The sequence below is a fragment of the Sinohyriopsis cumingii genome, unplaced genomic scaffold, assembly GCF_028554795.1.
Source record: "Sinohyriopsis cumingii isolate HCF-2022 unplaced genomic scaffold, ASM2855479v2 utg000810l, whole genome shotgun sequence".
Lineage (NCBI taxonomy): Eukaryota > Metazoa > Mollusca > Bivalvia > Unionida > Unionidae > Sinohyriopsis > Sinohyriopsis cumingii.
Genome location: NW_028315933.1, coordinates 768,561 through 789,786, shown reverse-complemented (window position 1 = coordinate 789,786; position 21,226 = coordinate 768,561). Strand labels below are relative to the sequence as shown.

The following is a 21,226-nucleotide window of genomic DNA, read 5'->3' as shown; positions in this document are numbered from 1 at the left end:
AAATACCAATACTATTGAATAATGTTATTTTAAGTTAAAATACCAATACTATTGAGTAATGTTATTTGAAGTTAAAATACCAATACTATTGAATAATGTTATTTGAAGTTAAAATACCAATACTATTGAGTAATGTTATTTTAAGTAAAAATACCAATACTATTGAGTAATGTTATTTTAAGTTAAAATACCAATACTACTGAATAATGTTATTTTAAGTAAAAAAAATACCAATACTTTTGAATAATGTTTTCTAAAGTTAAAAGTACCAATACTATTAAATAATGTTAGTTTTAAGTTAAAATATCAATACTATTGAATAATGTTAGTTTAAGTTAAAAATACCAATACTATTAAATAATGTTAGTTTTAAGTTAAAATATCAATACTATTGAATAATTTTAGTTTAAATTAAAGTGCCAATACTAATGAATAAGTGTTTTTGACTACAGAAGACTTCACTACATACTAAAATCTGTACATCGGTATTAGTCTAAAGGGACTAAGGAAAATTTAAATTTAAAATTAAATTTAAATTTGACAGCAAAGGGGGGGGACTGCTGCCTTCAGAATCTGCAAGGATAGTGATTGCTTTTCTACTGACTGTAGTAACAGTTTATTTAAACTACATACATGTACTTGTAAACATGCTTTGATATCTAAACTGTATGTACCTCTAAACATAACTTGACAAATATTATTATAAATTAAAAAGAACTTGCTTAAATTGGTTTAGTGCAAAAGATAAAATACAATGCAAAACAAACTTTTATTATAAAACTTATTTCTAAGCGGTATTTTTCATTTGCTTGGCTGTGTTTTTTCTTTCAAAAAACCTATCTTGGTAGGTGTATTATTATTTTTATTATTATTATTCTTCTGAATACTTGTTTTTGTCTATCAACACTACATGTACATCACGTCATGGTATTATTCAGACTTTCCATTGCTGATCTCCACTTCCATGTCCATATGAAGGACATTCATCCAGAAGTGATATCGAAAGCATAGATTTGATTTTCACTGATCAATATCATGAATGGGAACTCTTCTGACATGCATATTGTGAAATGGCTCTATTAGGCGTTACATGTTTCCCTCTTTTAAGTTTTTTCCTTTGTACAATGTGATTGAGAACATTTAGTAAACTTTTGATCAAACTGTCTATTTACCGGTAAGTTAGGTAAGGGAGAACATCAATTACTGATTCTCAACCATGTTAAAAGTACATTTGATAAATCATTTTGTTTACAGACATAGTATAAGAAAAACATCCATACTGTATGTAATCACTTCTAAGTTGGATCCTATAGAAAAATTGCCCTTGCACAGATCTGTTGTGACACAGTGTGCCAGCAGGTCTGGGTCTATACAGTTTGTAGGTACTAATCAAAACAGACTGCAATCCACCAGCATTATGTGATGGCAGTTTATAGTCCATGTTGTGACATAGTGTGTCAGCAGATCTGGGTCTATACAGTTTGTAGGTACTAATCAACACAGACCGCAATCTACCAGCATTATGTGATGGCAGTTTATGGTCCATGATGTGACAGAGTGCTGGCAGATCTGGGTCTATACAGTTTGTAGGTACTAATCAACACAAACCGCAATCTACCAGCATTATGTGATGGCAGTTTATGGTCCATGATGTGACATAGAGTGCCGGCAGATCTGGGTCTATACAGTTTGTAGGTACTACTCAACACAGACCGCAATCTACCAGCATTATGTGATGGCAGTTTATGGTCCATGATGTGACATAGAGTGCCGGCAGATCTGGGTCTATACAGTTTGTAGGTACTAATCAATACAGACCGCAATCTACCAGCATTATGTGATGGCAGTTTATAGTCCATGTTGTGACATAGTGTGCCGGCAGATCTGCGTCTATACAGTTTGTAGGTACAAATCAACACAGACCGCAATCTACCAGCATTATGTGATGGCAGTTTATGGTCCATGATGTGACAGAGTGCCGGCAGATCTGGGTCTATACAGTTTGTAGGTACTAATCAACACAGACCGCAATCTACCAGCATTATGTGATGGCAGTTTATGGTCCACGATGTGACATAGAGTGCCGGCAGACCTGGGTCTATACAGTTTGTAGGTACTAATCAAAATAGACCACAATCTACCAGCATTATGTGATGGCAGTTTATGGTCCATGATGTGACATAGAGTGCCGGCAGATCTGGGTCTATATAGTTTGTAGGTACTAATCAATACAGACCGCAATCTACCAGCATTATGTGATGGCAGTTTATGGTCCATGTTGTTTGCAGTTGGACCTGACTTAAAAATGAGTACAAAGGGTAGTTCATGCTTAAGTTTACTGTGAATTCACTATTTTTCAAGAGGTAACAATTTTCACAGACTTTGCTGTTGCAACAAACCATGTATTTAAAGACCCAGCTATCAATTATCAATGTGTTACAAGTATAGGATTCCGTTCCCCAATCCATACTGAGTAATTATCCATGTTTGAAAAGTACTGGATATACTTATACCCACAATGAGTAAAATTATCCATGTGTAAAAAGAATAGGATCCCCTTCCCCAAGCCACAATGTGCAACTATCCATGTGTAAAAAGAATGGGATCCTCTTCTCCATGTCATCCTGAATAATTATCAATGTGTGAAGGTAAAGGATCACCTTCCTCAAGCCACACTGAGCAATAATCCATGTTTGAAAGATACAATCCCTTTTCCTCAAGCTACACTGAGCAATTATCCATGTGTGAAAGGTATAGGACCTAGGTCACAAATGACTATGCCATTAAAATGACACTTTCTGCAAAACTGTGAAAACTGATATGCACAAAAATATGTGTGTGTGTGATTAGGATTTTAACAATTTTTCAGTCATATCACTATGATGTCTGCAATGTGACAGTTTATAGTGATGTCTAGCACTGAGGCATCATGTCACAGACATGTAGCATGATGTCCCACCCAGTCACATTATCCTGACACCAGGACGACCAGTCCTAATACTAACCTCTTAATGCTGAGTGCTGAGTGAGGCAGCTGTTTGTACCATTTTTATAGTCTCTGATTTGATTCAGCTGGGGTTTGAACCCACAACCTCCTGTATCCCAAGGTGGGTGTTCTAACCACTAGGCCACCGGAGCAGTCAGTTGGTTCAGTAATATTGCTAGCACCATTCTATCACATACCATCAATACTAGATTATAAGTCAAGTCCATAATGTGCCTGCAGATCAGGACTTGGGCAATTTATTATAAGTATTCAGTAGAGCAAACTACATGGCTTTGATGTGCCAGTGCATTATGTGATAGTAGAGCAAACTACATGGCCCTGATGTGCCAGTGCATTATGTGATAGTAGAGCAAACTACATGGCCCTGATGTGCCAGTGCATTATGTGATAGTAGAGCAAATTACATAGGCCCTGATGTGCCAGTGCATTATGTGATGGTAGATCAGGGTCTATGCCTATTGCAGCTGATATCAACTTAGAAAGTTATAAGCAAGTATACATGGTAAATACAATAATCTGTAAAATGAGTGCATAAAAGTGAAGAAAAATACAAATTATGTATGCACAAAGTTCAAGGGCACACCAGCAGAATCATGACCAGTGTGTATTCTAAGATGTTCATTTGCATGATTCATGCTGAGTTTTGAAAAATAATCACTCCCCCATCACCTGAATGTGCCAAAATTACAGACAATATATGTCAGCCACATCTATATTTCTGTTAAATTGTTTCTATATTTAGAAAATCCTCCAAAATAGTTTATGTTCTAAAATAAACCCTTTTTAGCCATCTTGTGAAGTGTGGATCAAAAGCTAGGTGTGAAAACTCAAAAACTTACCAAAATCCCAAGGACAAATTAAATACTGTATTCAATGTAAACCTTGCACAATGCTCTTAAGAAATTAAAAAATTTGTGAAGCTCAATCTCAAAAGAAGCACACATTGATATATTTAAAAACAATCTCATAAGAAGCACACACTGATATATTTAAAAACAATCTCATAAGAAGCACACATTGATATATTTAAAAACAATGTATCAATCCTATGTACCAATCATTTGGAGAATTAGCTCCCTTTGTCTAAGCTGAGAGCTCTGTACTTTGGAAGCAAAATGTCTCTCCCAATATGATCACACGGAATAAAGCATGTTTAATTCTTTTTGTGAATAACTTAACCCATTAGGTGGTAATGAAATATCTGTTAAGTTCCAAGAAAAGCATTGTGTTCCAGGCAGGTTTTGACAAGTGCTTCCCTTTAGGAGTCACGATGGAGTCAAGAATTAAGTGATACAAAAAAACTTCATAAAGCCCCCCCACCCCACCCATTATGTGTGTTTAGTATTGCACAGGTTTTAAAATTTGGGTAGGTAGGTATTTTTTAAATTTTATTTTTAAAATATTATATTATGATGATTAGCATATATAATGTCCCAAGTACTTCAATGTACTGGTCAAAACCAGCTCAATTAGAGACACAAATTAATTTCTGGATTTTTCAAAAACTTTTTTAACCATGGGGGAAAAAAGTGCTAGGGTAAAGAATGAGAAACATGTATGTTCAGCTGACTGAAAACACATATTTTCTGTGTGCCTAAGGCCTACGGCAAAAGGTGTTGGACATGTGACCAGAAGGTTGTAGGTTCAAGTACTACCAACTGATCAGCCCAGACTGTCTACTTAATTTTTCAAGATGTTTTTTTAAAGGCATGGGTTTCTTTGCTTTTAGTAATTAAATCTTTTTTATGCTAAAAATATAAAACAAAAATTTCAAAGAATTTGTGTGTAATGGCACTACCTTAAAATAATGCAGAATACATGTGGTAACACAAACAACAAATGTCTCACACTTAATTATGGCAAAACAAGAATCCCTTAATGGGACTGACAGTCCAGGAATTCAAGATAAGACCAGTTTTTCGTAAAATGTCAAATTAGCTGCTGTGGTGCACACACTGTATGTCAGCTTGGTGCCATTTTCATCATGACAAAGTGGACATCAATAAAAGTCTTTTGGTAACAACCCCATGTCATAATGTAGGCGTAAAGTTTCATGGCAATCCATGTAGTTCATTGAATAAGAGTGGCGATAACAAACTTGTGCAAACGGATGGATGGACATTGGAAGACAGATGATGTGGAAGACAGATGATGTGGAAGACATGATGTGGAAGACAGATGATGTGGAAGACTGATAATGTGGAAGACAGATGATGTGGAAGACAGATGATGAAAAGACCATCATATAAGCTCTTTAAGACCAGGTCTAGTTAACTCTTTAAAAAAAAAAAATCAAACTGGCTTCAAAATGACAAATATTTTAGCAATAAGTATCTGCAAACAAATTTCTGAACTTTGACCTTTGACATGGTTTTTAAAAGAAATATCCCGTTCTTAAAGCAAAATCTTTTCCATGAAATATGCAAAGATATTCTAAGGTTAAATGCATCAGAGACACTTTCCATTCTTCAACCAAGAGCAGTGGTTCTTAACCTATGGGTTGCGACCCAAAAGTGGCTCTCCATGTTGTTTTGAGTTGGTTGCCTAAATCAATCATAACAATTCAATATAGGACCATTTCTTCCTTTTATCTGCGCGTATTGAAAACATCTCTCATATTCTTCAGCAATAATAAGATTTTCAAATTAGCTGCTGTGAACAGCTGTCATGGTAGCCATACTACATGTATGACTGGAACCATTTTCATTTAGGACCAACAAGGTATTATAACAAGTCTATTGGTGGTCATGCTAAGTTGTAGTCACTTTCACAGACACCATAAGAAATCTTCTGACAAATACTTTGTGTCAAAATGACTTTCCTTTAAAGAGATGTGGTGAGGACAAGACTTTAAAGATGGTCACATGCTGGATGTCAAATCAGCACCATCTGAATATATGATCAATAAAACATTCAACAAGTCTTTCAATGAATACCATTTGATGACATGACCATTCATTCAGGAGAAGTGACAAGAAGATTTTCAAGCTGGCCATAGTGGCAGCCATAACAGACACTAGATTAGCACCATTTTCATTTAAGACGAATCAGACCCCATGACAAGATGATTTTCCATTCTGACTGAGTAGTGATAAAAAGATTTTCTACACGACTGCAGTGGCAGCCATGCTTAACATACATTTGCACCATTTCTTTTTTAGTATCAATGAAGGATTATAAGAAGTCTTCTAGTGAAAAAAAAAACCATGTAGATATGACCATCCAAGTAGGAGTAGTGTTAAACAAGGTTTTCAAAATGGCTATTGTGGTTGCCATATTAGACTCCAAATCAGCACAATTTTCATTCAGGGCTAACTAGACATAATTTTAAGTCTTTCAGTGACAACTACACATCAATATATCCATTCATTCTGGACTAGTAGCAATAACAAGATTTTCAAGATGGATTTCACATCAACACCATTTTCATTTGGAACCAACTAGACATCATAATAAGTCTTTTAATGAAAACCCATGCTGATATGATCATTAATTCAGAAAGAATAACAATAACAAGATTTTTAAGATGGTCACTTCGGTGGTCATATTGGATGTACAGGTAATGCCATTTTTATCTAGGTCCTACTTGACCTGGGGATAAATGTGTCTGTAAAGTTTCATGGCAATCCTCCAATTAATTTAGGAGAATTTGCAACAACAAACTTGTGCCAACAGATGGACAGATGATGGACGACAAGAGATAATCTCATAAACTTTTCTGGTCCATGAAAACATGCAGCATAAGCACTATTCACTACAAAAACAACCAAGGAAAGCATACATGGAGAAAAATAAACCAAAACCACTGACTGCACTTGCACTCCATCAGGTTGGAGACAATCTGACCGTGACGAAATGCGTTTCTTTCACTATCTTTGAAATTGCTGAGGTGGGCAGAACAATGAAGTTGTGGGCCAATGGTATAGCTAATTGACAGTGTATGTGAATTAGAAGTTTTAGTTGTCATGACAATTTATACAGTTTGGTTAACTTATTCTGAATGCAAGTCAAGTTAATGTGTCGAAACAAGTTTCTTTTTCAGTCTATGTGACATTCATCTTTGACCTTCAGAGTCCAAAATGGATAGGTTTCTTCCTTGCCCCAAACACAAGCTACCTGCAAAGTCTGGTAACATTATTTTGTGGAAAACTGAAGTTATTACAAAGAATATAACATGGAATATATCGTTGGTTGGTTTCAACACTACCTTTAGCACATTATTGGCTATATAATGCTGAAAAAAAGGAAGCCAAGTGCCAACAACACACCAAGGGTGCTCAGCCAGAATGACCAAACCCTTTACCAGTGGACCATGAGTCTGATGCCCTTGGCTTGGTTTGGTGCTTTATGGTATAGCAACACAAGTAGGTTATTTAGTGCAGAGGCAATCGGAGTAAAGGTTCATGCCCAAGGACACATCAGGATCGCTGACCCAGACTATCCCAATAGCAGGATTTGAACCTGCACCACTTCGTTCGCATGTCCGGTGTGCTCACCACTGAGCCAACATGGCTCCCAGTCCGATGCTCTAGCAACAGAGTTACTGTGGCTCTTGGAAACAGGTAAATGGATAATATGATATACTCTGCCTTTTGGCAGGAAACATTCCCCATAAACAATTTCAGATATATGTTCATATTAAAAAAATGTTTAAAAAAGGGAGTGATAACATCTCAATTTGTAATGCATTCGACAAAAGCTGACTGGAAAACTGAACTTTTCCTTGGGAGATTTGAGCTTGCCCCAAAATGACAATATAACAAACACAAAAGGTTAAAAAAAGGTAAAATAAAGCAAGATATATAATTAAGCTATACATGTAAATATTTTGCAAACAAAAAATTTAATTTTGTTTCTTTTTTTAAATATCTTATTTTAAATATTACCCCTTTACCTCATAGAGCATAGTGACAAAGTGCAGTGCGCTATAAACAGAACACCTGTTACCTAGCCGACCGCATATGCATAGGCCTGCCTGTGAACTGTTAAGCAATGTAGTGTATGTTACGTTTAACAGCAATTTTAACCATTTTACATTTTTTTGTACACATCTATTATATGTGAAAAAATTTAAGAGTAAAGTCCGATTGTTATAGCTGTGTAATTATTTTTCATGGAAGAAATTTTTATGTGCTTTAAAATCTTGAGAGAACGCATTCACCATCATGTCAATGAGGGCACGTGACCAACCGTAGCTGCCATTTCCCATACTCGAAATTTACGTTTTTCGCCTGCGTCTACATCACTAAGTCATCCGAATTTGATAATTTATAAAAACTAATTGCTGCCTACATCAATATCAGAGCCTTTACCTAAGTTGTTGAATCTTTCAAAGTTGTGATTCTAATCGTGAAAACTTTGTAAGTACTGAATGAAATCCGCGACTGCCATTTTCGAGAGTGGAGATTACGACCCAGTTACTTTATATAGCAGATATTGACCAGGGCATAAACAGTGACCACATGATCTGACGTAATTGTCATTCGCAGAAATGAATGTAGTATCTAATAGGGGGGTTTTCCCCGAAGGTCGCGCTAGGAAAACCAGCTCAAAATGGCTGATGTTTACAGGAGGCATCAAAAGGCGCTTCTGTGTGAATGGAGTAGATGCGTCAAAAGGTGCTTCCATGTGAATGGAGTAGAGGCATCCAAAGACGCTTGCATGAGGTAAAGGGTTAAAAGCTTATGCCAACAATTTAGGTCATCATAAAAGATATTTTATACAGTACATGTAGACAGATATGGAGATTAAATAACCGCCAAACAAACAAAGAAGGGTTTGAATTGAACTGAATTGGAGAATAGGATGCGTAAATACAACAATAAAGATGGTTATTCTGAGATAAACAGAAATGCCGACAGACTCATCTCTTGAACACATCAATAACAATAAAGATGGTTATTCTGAGATAGACAGAAATGCCGACAGACTCATCTCTTGAACACATCAATAACAATAAAAACTTGACTTGAAAGTGGGACTGATTGACTGACTGATTTATTTATTTTTTTACAACCTGACTTTTCAGAGTTGATAGGCCAGAAAGTCAGCCAGGCATATTTGGTCAGTATAATGATTTGAGAGGTGCATCATGGACGAGTCTATTCATCTACTGCCTGTGGTTATGTTAGGAAAAGAAAGTCAGTGAATCCAATATACTTATTTAAGATTGATAAGTAACTCATAGCAAGTTAAAACAGAAATATTTATTCCCTAGTTTTCACAGCTTGCTTCAAATAACACGCATTCATGTTACCATGTCTGCACATGTACATGTGAAACTGACTTTGATAGTGACCACAAATTAGAAGTGACAGATTCCTGACAGTGAATCCCATGAAATACAAGTCAGAAGCAACAGACTCTAACAGTGTATCACACAAAATACACGATAGATAGATGAATTAAGCTGTTGGCATGTATTTAATAGTAGCATGTGGTATATATAAATGATCAATAATTGTTATAATATCTGTATATTGGTGAGATAACAGGCTGCAAACTGAAAACAACCCAACTCTCTCCCTCATCTTTGCAAATTTCAGCTTACCCAGCCAAATTTTAACTCATCTCGGAAGATGAGCAAATGTATTTGTCCAGCTCTGTAAACATTTATAAAATGATCTTGACTTTCACACCATATGTTTTGAATATTCAAGTGCAATTCATCTTTTATTTAGAAATTAAAAAGCATTTTTACAATACAGGATTATGGAGTGTCTCTTTTGTGTCTAATATCTGACAAGATTTCTTACCTGGCTTACCTGGGGAGGCAGGTTTTTGTGGTCTAGGAGGAGGAAAATTTTTGGCAGGTCTTGTTGGGGGTGGATGGTCATATATTGAATTCTTTAATGACATGTCTGAAAATGAATTTTCTGGTGAGTCTTTTCCAGACATGTCAGCATATTCCACCTCATGGGGTTCACCATGGGGTTTCTTAAATGCCTTCACCATGGACAAATACATTTCATTCGTATCCTCCTGAAGGACCCCTGAAGCTGCATTGATATATTTATGCTCTCTTAGGCTGCTAGTATGGGGAGCAGGAGGGCTTGCAAAGAGAGAGGTGTCTGAAACCTCAATAGCACTTTTTGGGATGTCATATGGATCGCTAACAAAACAGGCTTTTGGCGGAACAATGGAGTTAACGTCCACATTTTTATCTAAGAATGCTTTACTATTGGGCGGAAGATTTTCATATGGTTCTTGTATTGGCACTGTTGAAGTTAAGTGGATTGGTTTTGGAGGTCGAGCAGGTGGTGGCACTATGGTGTCCTGAGAAACTGGAATGCTGGTTGGAAAACTGTACAAATCATCTTGTGTAGGTCCCTGTGAAGGAGGAACATCGTAAAGTCCAGAATGTGATGCGTAAGCAGAGTCCACTTTTTGACTTTCCCCACTACTCGATGATCTTGGTGAACTTGGACTATGCCGTGCTATGGGAACATCATATGGCTCTAATGTACTGTCTACAACAAAAGGTCTCCCTCTTGAAGGAGGGACTTTGTATATACTGTCTGTATCAGCAGAAGATGATCGTGTGTCAAATGGTGCAAATACTTCATTGATGGTATGGTTCATTTTCAAGGGAGGGGGAGGAGCCCGTTCCTCTGGAACACTATCAACACTATTCTGTCTGCCAACAGATGTCATTTTTGTTTGTGGATCAGGAGAAAGTGGCTTTCCTGACACGCATTCAGAAATTGGAATATACTCCATGGCCCTTATACTGGCCTCGGCTGAAGGTTGTACAACTTGCTGTTTTGGCTGGGCTGTGACAGTAACAATGGAACTGGGCTGTGGTGCATGGTGCAAACTTCTGGTTTCTTTTACAGAAGTAGGAGGACGATTTGATATGCCTGAAGGACTCTTCTTTACAACTTCATCTCTCTGTGGTGGTTGAGGTGTCCCATGATCAGTAGCTGAAATGAGAAATTTCTTAAGTCATGGATTATTCTGCATATATGAAAAGGTTGTATCAGGGGTGTTTACAATCTGACACAATATGTAAAAGGTTGTATCAGGGGTGTTTACAATCTGACACAATATGTAAGATACCTAGACTTTTCTTACAGGAATTTGTCAAGGGTAACTGGAAAAATCAGGTCTGGGCCTGAATATTCTAAGAAGAATGATCAACTGCAAAAAATATTTCCAAGAATAAAACAATAAATGGTAGTAGCCAATAAAATAGAGACTGGAACAGTGGAAGATACTTAATGCAAGCCAGAAAATTAAGTCATAGTGACCTGTTTTTTTACATGGTCAGGTTACTGAGATGCACACACCAATTTTCACATCTGTAGATGAAATAGGGTAAAAGATATTGAGGGTGTCATGAATTAAGGTCAATTAAGCAATAAAATTAAACAACTGTGATCAAATTTTGAAATGGTTGAGTTAATCTCTGAATGTTCCTGCAATTTTTATGCAAACGTTTCCTGGCCTTTTCCATATTTTTCTGCCAAGATGAAACTAATTTTTGTAAAGATTCACTTTTATGAATCAAATAAAAAAAAAACATTTTTACTTAGAAAACTATCTTTAAAAGAAATAGGAGTCACTCAATCGGACAAAAGCTCCACAGACCTAAAAGAATTTCAAATAATTCAAGAAAAGACCACTGCATCCTTTTAATTGTCGAGTGTTGAAACTATCTCTGATATTCTTCAGAATTAACAAGATTTTCAAATTAGCCACTGTGTTACACATACTGGACATAAGCTTGGGTCCATTTTCATTTAGGACAAAGTAGCCATCATTAGAAGTCTTTTGGAAAAAACCTAATTTCATAATGATCATCTATTCAGGGGTAGAAGTGACAAGATGTTTAAGACAGTTGTGCAGCCATATTGGATGTATGACAAGTACCATTTACATTTAGGACCATAAGAAGTCTATTGGTGAAAGCCCCATGTTGAAATAGCCATCTGTTTGGGCAGAAGTGAAGAAAACAACATTTTCAAGATGAGTGCTGTGGTGGCTGCATTGGACATAGGATTGGTACCATTGTAATTTAAGACCAATTGGACATCATAAGAAGTCTTCTGGTGAAAATCCCACATCAATATGACTTTCTGTTAAAGAAAATCAGTGATGTGATACATTTTTAAGATGGCTAAAATGGTGGCCATAATGGATGTGAAATCAGCACCACCCTATACATCATTGTACTCCATTCAGGAGTTTAATAATTTTCAAGAGGGCTGCAGTGGCAGACAAACTGGACAATAAATTTGCACCATTTTCATTTAGGACCATCTGGACATCATAAGAAATCTTTAAGTGAAAACTCCACAGTGATATGACCATTCACATAAGCAGAGTTGTGATAAAAATATTTTCATGAAGCCTACTGATGATACCATATTGGACCCCGGATCAGCAAAATGGTCATCGTGGATGCCATACTGGACATGTGAAAATGACCATTTTCATCTAGGACCAATCAGATAAATGTTTGTTTAAAGTCCATGGGAAAACCTTCAAGTAGTAGAGGAAATTCCATGGGAAAACCTTCAAGTAGTAGAGGAAATTCCATGGGAAAACCTTCAAGTAGTAGAGGAAATTCCATGGGAAAACCTTCAAGTAGTAGAGGAAATTCCATGGGAAAACCTTCAAATAGTAGAGGAAATTCCATGGGAAAACCTTCAAGTAGTAGAGGAAGGTGATGACAACTTGTGCTAATAGATGGATGGACAATGAACAACAGACAGCATATCATCTCATAAGCTTTCCTAGACTATAACCAGTTGAGTTAAAGAACTGTTTATATTTTAAGACTCACAAAACATTTGAATTTTACAGATGACCATATAAAGCACAGGATGTTATCACTAGAAACAAGTGAACACCTGAAATTCATATAAATCTGCATGTAACTCATTTGAATTTTCCAGAATAAAAATGCAAACTTTGCTCTTCCTACCACAGTTATTCAAAGCCCCCCCCATTAAATGCCCTCCCTTTTTTCCACAACAAAAAAAGAAATTCTTTAGTTATCAAGGCTTATAGATCCAAATATAAAATATATCCATAATAAAATGTCAAAATAACTAAAACATTACATGAGTACTCCAATGACTCAAAACAACTAAATTTACAAACATTTTTAGTCAAACATTTTTGATGCCTCCCCCCCTTTGGAAACTGCAACTGCTCCTTGGGTATCTTTAAGAATAACTATGGTCTGTGCATAAGCTGACATGAAGTTTTTTTTATATATACAGAAAATGGTTTTAACTTTGATACAATGAACTTAAAATTATATACGTTTGTATAAAAGGAAGCACTTGATCATTTGCAATGGATATTTATCTTTTTCCACACTTGAAACGGGGCCCTGAGTGGCCGAGTGGTCTAAAGCGCTCTCTGTTATGGATCACTGCCATCTCACCTCTGTCTGCGTAGGTTAGAGTCTCGGATTCGGCCAATGTGGGTATGCGAGAAAGGCTGCCACTAGCTTCTCGAGGGTCGGTGGTTCTTTCCGGGGATTTCCCGTGTTCTTCCTCCACCATTAATACTGGCTGCCATGTATAGCCTATCGTGTGCTGAAAAATGGCGTTAAACCCTACAACAACAACAACAGCCACACTTGAAACAGTATACATATCACTACTTATCATTTATACTCACGCATAAGACTGTTTACATATAAGCCGACCATTCAAACTAAATAGATTGTTGTTGTTGTAGGGTTTAACACCATTTTTCAGCACAAGATAGGCTATACATGGCGGCCAGTAAAACTGATGGAGGAAGAACCCTGGAAAACAACGGGAAGAACCACTGACCCACGAGAAGCTACTGGCAGTCTTTCTCATGTACCCATGTTAGCCGAGCCTGAGACCAGAACCTATGAAGACAGAGGTGAGATGGCAGTGATCCAGAATGGTAAGCGCTTTAGACCACTTTGCCTCTGTCTGCCTGGGTTCGAGTTTCAGGCTTGGCCAATGTGGGTTTGTGAGAAAGCTTGCCAATAGCTTCTCGTGGGCTGTTGGTTCTTTCCGGGCTTTACCTGGGTTCTTCCTCCACCATTTATACTGGCCGCCATGTATAGCCTATCTTGTACTGAAAAATGGCGTTAAACCCAATAACAACAACAGCAACAGCAAAAGCGGCTGTCTTCACTATGAGCATAAAATTTTCATGATTTAAACCCAATTTAATATCATGTTTGATAAATTTACTGCAAAGGTGAGTTGGAGGTGATGATCGTTACTATTGACAAAAATGCAGTGTTTCTTGTGGATAAAAATGCTTGACAGTGTTCCTTGTGCAAAGTACCAAGTAATAAGCAAAGACTCATCATAATACTTTTCATGAACTTTACGTATCAAAATGCATCTGGGGAAGATAATCTTTATTATTTTTCTGTATGAGTTACCAAGATCACATGTCCTAGATTGGTTTTTTTTCCTGTTCAAAACATATTGATAAAGAGAGGACAAAAGCAAAACCAGCCTATTTCACCAATCTGACTGACCACACACATTTGTTTAGGGCAAGCAACCAAAAGATCCATACTCAAGTTGTATCTAAAAATTCCAGTAAGAACTCAATACATTTTAAACACTATCAGTTCAATTACAACTCAAATGCATAAATTGTGTGGCTGAAAATTCCAGGTTTTTCTCTGACAGTTTGGTCAATATTTGCAAAAATTAACAGTGTTTTCCCAATTATAAACAAGCCTGCTCTTTCTCCCGATTTCCAGGTAGCATGGCAACTCTGCTCTCTGCAGGATGCCTAAACAGGCCTAGTTTCATGAGTGTAGGTGAAATACAGCCAAAGCTATTGAGGGTCTAACTTAAAACAAAAGTCATTCAAGCATAAATATCAAGCCACAGTTACCTAGTTTTAATATGGTAGGATTATTCATCCTTACATCCATTCACATTTGAATTTTTATAAGTGTAGAATAAAAATAGGGTCTGAGATAATGAGGATCTAAGGAAGATAGAGTTCAAATTTAAAGTGTCAATTATGCTTGAAAACAAGGTAACAATGACCAAGTGTTGGTATGGCAGTTACTCTTTTTAAAATAAAACCATATACTGGTTTTCAAGTGTGTAGGCGAAGTACCGGTTAGCTCTAAGATATAAAGGGTGATACTGAATTAACTCCTCAAAATTCAAAGGCACTTAAGTGTGAAACTTAGGTCACAATGATCTGGTTTTGGTTAAGTTATTGCCTTTGAGATGTGATCACATATCAATTTTCATGTGTGTTGTTGAAATAGGGTCCAGGATATTAAGAGTGTAACAAATGGAAAGCTGAAACTACAAAAGTCAGTAAGTGTGGAAATGGGTCACATTGACCAAATTTTGCTATGGTTGAGGTCTTGTTTATTAAAATTTGTATGTGTATGTGAAATAGGATCCAAAATACTTAAAGGGTGTAAAAAAACAATCTCTTGAAAATACATGCTGCTCAAGCATAAAAATTAAGACAAACTGACCTAGTCTGATATGGCTGAATTACTTTCATCAAGATTATCAACAATTTTCAAGTGTTTAGGTGAAACAGAGTCCAACATAATAATGGTGTGTAATGAATGAATGAACAGGTGAAAATATAAAAGTCACTTAAGCTTGAAAACTGGGTCAAATTCACCTAGTTCTGGTTTGTGTGAGTTACTGCCAATGAGATTCATCCACATATCAATATTCAAGAGTGTATGTGAAATAATTCAGGAGTCTGGGGGTATAAAAATAAATAATATTTCAAAGGCTACCTTCAACTTGCATTCCTGTTTTTTCGTGTGCTTGTTTAAAACAAAATCCCCCTCAATTCAATCATTCAACATTTAAAGCAGAAAGTAAAGTGATTCCATTTAAATACTAGCAATCATAGTTACAGTTAAAAATGTTATACTGAGCCATCCTACATGGATCTTGATTGACAGCCAGAATCTCTATACTTCTGATTGTACACTGTAAATTACTGCTTGTACACTCTAAATTACTGCTTTTACACTGTAAATTACTGCTTGTACACTGTGAACTATTGCTTGATGTAGATTCAAGTAAATTCACAGTCTCAGTTTTGAAAGAGCTATTAATTCATTGTCAGATGATAATCTGGCACTGAGGGGGGTTAATTAGACTTGTCACAGTGGGCTTTTCTTTTGTGGGAAGTTTGTTTCCAGAAGAGCAATTAAAAGTCCTTTGAACTTGCAGCCAGCCAGACTGAGGATAAAATCCTGTAATAATTAAATGTTACAACCATTTACAAGGCATCCAACATTTGTGGATGCAGGAATAACAACATCTGACAAGGTGTTAGTGGGCTGTCTAATTGAAACACAGCATGTCTACTAATGCCAGATCATTTAAATTAGTAATGTCACAGGAATTTATTGGGTCAAAATTTGATTCATAAATAGTAAACATTACACAAATATGAAGTCAGTTGTGAATGTAAAAAATGCCAAGTTTTTACCTACTATATATGCTCACTTATAAGTCTAGTCCAACTGCAAAACTGCACAGACCAAGATCTGCCATAGCATTATGCGCAATCAGATCTGGGTCTGTGAAGTTTGTTAGGACTAATCAGAACAAAAAACAGATCTTGATCTGCAGGAAATGCTACAGCAGATCAGGATCTGTGTTCTTTGCAGTCTGACTTGACTTATATGTGAGTATATATGGTAGTGAGGAAATCTACTTTAACTTCCTGTATTATCATTCAAATCTGGGAACAACATGATCTTGTCATTAATCTCAACATTTTGTCTTGGATGTCAATTGTTCCTTAACGCTACTGAAAACATCATCTTAGCTTACAAACGATAAGAATAATTCAGTTAAGTTTCAGAAACCTGGAGCTAACAGATCAAAATTAATATTCATACTGGCTGTCTTAAGGCTCTCACTGACTCAGTGTGGAAAGGGAATCTGAAATGATGATAAAACTGGTTTTTCAGAAAGGTTTTGATGTAGTTCAAGATCTGTGAATAGCTGTAATTTATGCTGTAAAAATCATGGAATACCCGAGATGGTTCCATAGGGTTTTGCAGCAGTAGCTGTCACCTTCTCTCCATCTTTCGTACCATCTTTATAAACATAGGCTTAAACTTAAGTGCATTAATTCTGAAAAATGAGACGACTGGTAGAGAACATTTTGGAAATGGCCAAATCAAATTTTTTACTGACGAGGGTTGGTCGGTAATAATGATGGAAATCTGGGAATATAGATAGGATTTTGGAGTATTGGTAATATTAATTTTTCTGCTTGTAGAAAAAAGTGAATTTGATCGCCAAAAGGAGGAAACAAACGTGGTTTCTGAGCATACAAGGTTGGTATCTGAGCATACAAGGTTGGTTTCTGAGCATACAAGGTTCGTTTCTGAGCATACAAGGTTGGTATCTGGTCCTAAAGTCAACATCAGATGCAAGATTTGATGGACTGGGGGACAGTATTAAAATACAATACAAACCTCCAAAATGTAAAAATCATTCTTTTTGGCCAAAATTGATATATTTTAATTATTATCTAAAGAGTTCATATAAAAAGAAGAATCTTGCATGAACGCAGAATCATGCATGCACAAATTATAATGCTTATGGATTAGACTTACAACCTTCATCTGGTTTCATGCCACAAACGCTGCAGAGGTTGCGGACCCAGGTGGACATTTGTTCTTCGGTATCTGTGGCCAGGAAATACGTCCTCTCCTTGCTTTTGAAAGTGGTCTTAATGGCCAGCAAGTACTGGAACTGGTCTGAGTCTAGAGACTCTATGATTTCCAGGCACTGTTCAAGGTCAATGCTGCCTTTCGGCCTCTTACAATTCTCATCACTGTAGTAATTTAGAAGGTACTCCCCGGGTAGACTTCCTGAGGGTTTAGACAGCACAAAGAAACGGCGCTTCCATTTCTGGAATAGAGTAAGACAAATGCCATGCTTAATTAGTGCTATGTGAACATCCATTATTTGACCATACTGCCCGCAGCATATTGAAAGTACCAGTAACATGTTAGTTAGACATGTTAGAGTTAAGCGACCTATGCTGGAATGAAGTTAGGAAACAGGATCTTCATTGAATGTCTAATGTCATGCATTTGATAGATTTATACCTTAAATGGCTCAGGTTTTTAACACTAATTAAAAGTCTTGTTTATTTTTTTAAGAAGTTTTGTTTGGAAATTAAGACCAGTTTCTTTACTGTACAAGAACTGGAAAGAAAAAGGTACATGTAAACAAATTCCACTGTCAAGAAATGAATATTATATATATATATATATATATATATATATATATATATATATATATATATATATATATATATATATAGTACATGGACAGCATCACAAGATGGGGCCATTATGATATGAAGCCAACACAAAGATCAGGTTCTCCAAATGATCTGACCTCCTAATGCAATAGCTGATTTGTACTATTCCGTAAGGCATTCATCTGGATCAACTGGCCAGCTAGTTTTGAACACATCACAAATTTTATCTGGACTTGAAGTGTCTGTGTCGGAAAATCAGCCAGATGCAAGACCAGTGGGGGATCCTACTTTTATGCAGATTGCTGTACCTAAAGTTTTGGGGCCCTGAGTGGCCGAGTGGTCTAAAGCGCTCTCCGTCACGGATCACTGCCATCTCACCTCTGTCTGCGTAGGTTCGAGTCTCGGGCTCGGCCAATGTGGATATGTGAGAAAGCTTGCCGGTAGCTTCTCGTGGGTCGGTGGTTTTTTCCGGGGTTTTCCCGGGTTCTTCCTCCACCATTAATACTGGCCGCCATGTATAGCCTATCTTGTGCTGAAAAATGGCGTTAAACCCTAAAACAACAACAACAAAAAAAGTACCTAAAATTTTCATCACATAATTGAAAATTTACCCATTAATCTCTGTATTTTTTAATAAAAAAAGCCAATTATAAAGAAATAAATTTATGTTAAGTAGTAAGAGCCACAGTGGCTTTGTGGTAGTATGCCAGACTCTCAACCGAATGAGTGAAGGTTCAAATCCTATCATCGGATCAGTGTCCAATACTGAAGTGTGTCCATCAGCCAGGCACCAAAATAATAATGCAAAAACATCAAACCAAAAACAATATGAATTATAAGGAACCGTGGTGACTTGGTGGCTATCATGCCATGTTACCATTTGACCAGCCTGGAAGAGCTACCATGTTGTTTTTTGGGAGAAGGCACTCGACTCCAAATACCTTGGTACTTGTATTGCTGCAAAAAGCAACAAACCAAACAAAAACCATACCATGTGAATTAGCAGGTGGAACATTCTTCATAATTTGAGAGATCAATTTGTATCCATGGTTTATCATGATTTCAAAGGTCATATAGCAAGATTCTTTTAAACTTTCAAGGAAATCTGATCTTTTCAGTTCTGGCACAATTTACCTGGGAGAAGTAAAGTCTTAAGAGAGCTAGCATGAAATCAGAAAGTTTAAAGACTAACTTTTTGCCACTAAAGTGTTAAAAGTCCAGAAACGTGTTGAAATTTGACATTCTGAAGTGTACTGCTAAAATGTATCAATATAAAAAGAAAACCAGTCTGCTTTTACCTGAAGGCAGGGACATCTGAATGGACATACACCATTGTTACCTCCTCAAAGTCTAGCTGAGATATAATAGATCATGCCTTAAATACAGATTCCACCTCACCAGCATGTCATAAAAAATTATGCATGCAATGAATGCTTACTTACACAACTGGATTTCAAATATCATTAGTAGTTGTCAGTGGATTGTACCATATATACTCATATATAATACCTTCCTTTCCATAAAATATAATATCTTACTTGGCTCTGCTTTTAACGACATTGACTAATTATTACTGCATGCCATGGTTAAGTGTCATGAGAATGGTACCCTACTTCTGAGCTTTGTAATGGCATTATCATAAGATATTCCAAAGTGGGTGGTGTTACAAATAAAGGAGAAAGATGTAGCTGTACAATGATACAAAATAATGTAGACTTTTGACTGTGTTAAATTCAGCTGACCAATACTGTTTGAAATAATTTTTTTTACTGATTTCAAAACTGGAGTTTGTGATTTAATTTTTGATTTTTGGATCTTAGATCCGAAGCAGATTTGTCTGAACTGCAAAAGGACTGATGAACCCTTGTGAAAGAGTGGAAAAATGTGTAAGTTGGAGTAAAATGGGGCATGGACATAAAAAGTGTGGGTTAAATATAAAACAAAGAAAAAAGGAAGTCCAATTTTCACCCTTTTGCATATGTGTAGGCCAAGTAGTTAATTGAAAACGTCTTTCATACACTCAAACATCTGCCTAATGAAAACCTCTCAGAAACAGGCGTATTTGGATGCATTCTGAAGTAACCCCAAAAATGCATTTCCTACTGTCATATCAGGCAAATTAAAGTCAATATGCAGCTGAATGTAAAGCCATAATGTAATAAATGATTGCAAAACTGTTAGAATGTTATAACTATAATGTAATAAATGATTGCACAGCTGTTAGAATGTTAAAGCCATTATGTAATAAATGACTACACAGCTGTTAGAATGTTAAAGCCATAATGTAATAAATGATGACACTACTGTTAGAATGTTATAACAATAATGCAATAAATGAATACATAGCAGACCTTTATCAAGCTGGTAGTGGTCTCCAGCAGCCACTATAAACATCAAATATCATTCACAAATGAATTGAGTCAACAGAGATCTTAACCTATATAAAACAATGAACACTATTTTCTATCATAACAAAACAAAGATACTACAGTGAGCTAATTGTATGTATTTTTGTATGTATGTATGTATGTTGTTCTTATTGTTGTGGGTTCAATGCCATGTTTCAGCACATGACAGGCTATACATAGTGAATAGTATAACTGGTAGAAGAAGAACCTGGGAAAATCCCAGAACCACTGAACCATGGAAAGCTACTGGCAAGCTTTCTCACAAATCCACACTGGCTGAACCCAAGATTTGAATCCACAGAGGTGAGATGTAAAGGCAATCGCTTTAGGCCACTTGGCCACCTGAAGTCCTAATCAATGTGATCAATTATCTAAACCAAAATATGTAACCCATGTAAGTAAAGCATAAAAGTAGGTCACAGTGACCATCTTTGGTTGTTAGGAAGTAGTACTAACAAAGATGCATCCAATTATTAAGTTCTGTAATCTAACATAAACAGCATCCGAGAAATAAAATTTAAAGTACACAGTTTTAATGAAGTCATTGAAATATGAAATACAGGTCACAGAG

General features: G+C 36.3%; 1 protein-coding gene across 5 annotated transcripts in view; it reads right to left on the bottom strand.

Annotated features, from left to right (window-relative positions):
- LOC149773225 (GRB2-associated-binding protein 1-like) overlaps positions 1-21,226 on the bottom strand; it is a 144,667-nt gene that overhangs the window by 23,713 nt on the left and 99,728 nt on the right. For 3 of the 5 annotated variants that reach the window (XM_089946626.1, XM_089946627.1, XM_089946630.1), the window contains 2 exons: positions 17,592-17,889; positions 9,763-10,929 (listed from right to left, as the gene is read on the bottom strand). In XM_089946626.1, the coding sequence (XP_089802752.1) occupies positions 9,763-10,929; positions 17,592-17,889 (1,465 nt within the window). The remainder of the gene's footprint in view (positions 1-9,762; positions 10,930-17,591; positions 17,890-21,226) is intronic. The other 2 variants (XM_089946629.1, XM_089946628.1) reach the window with 2 other exon arrangements.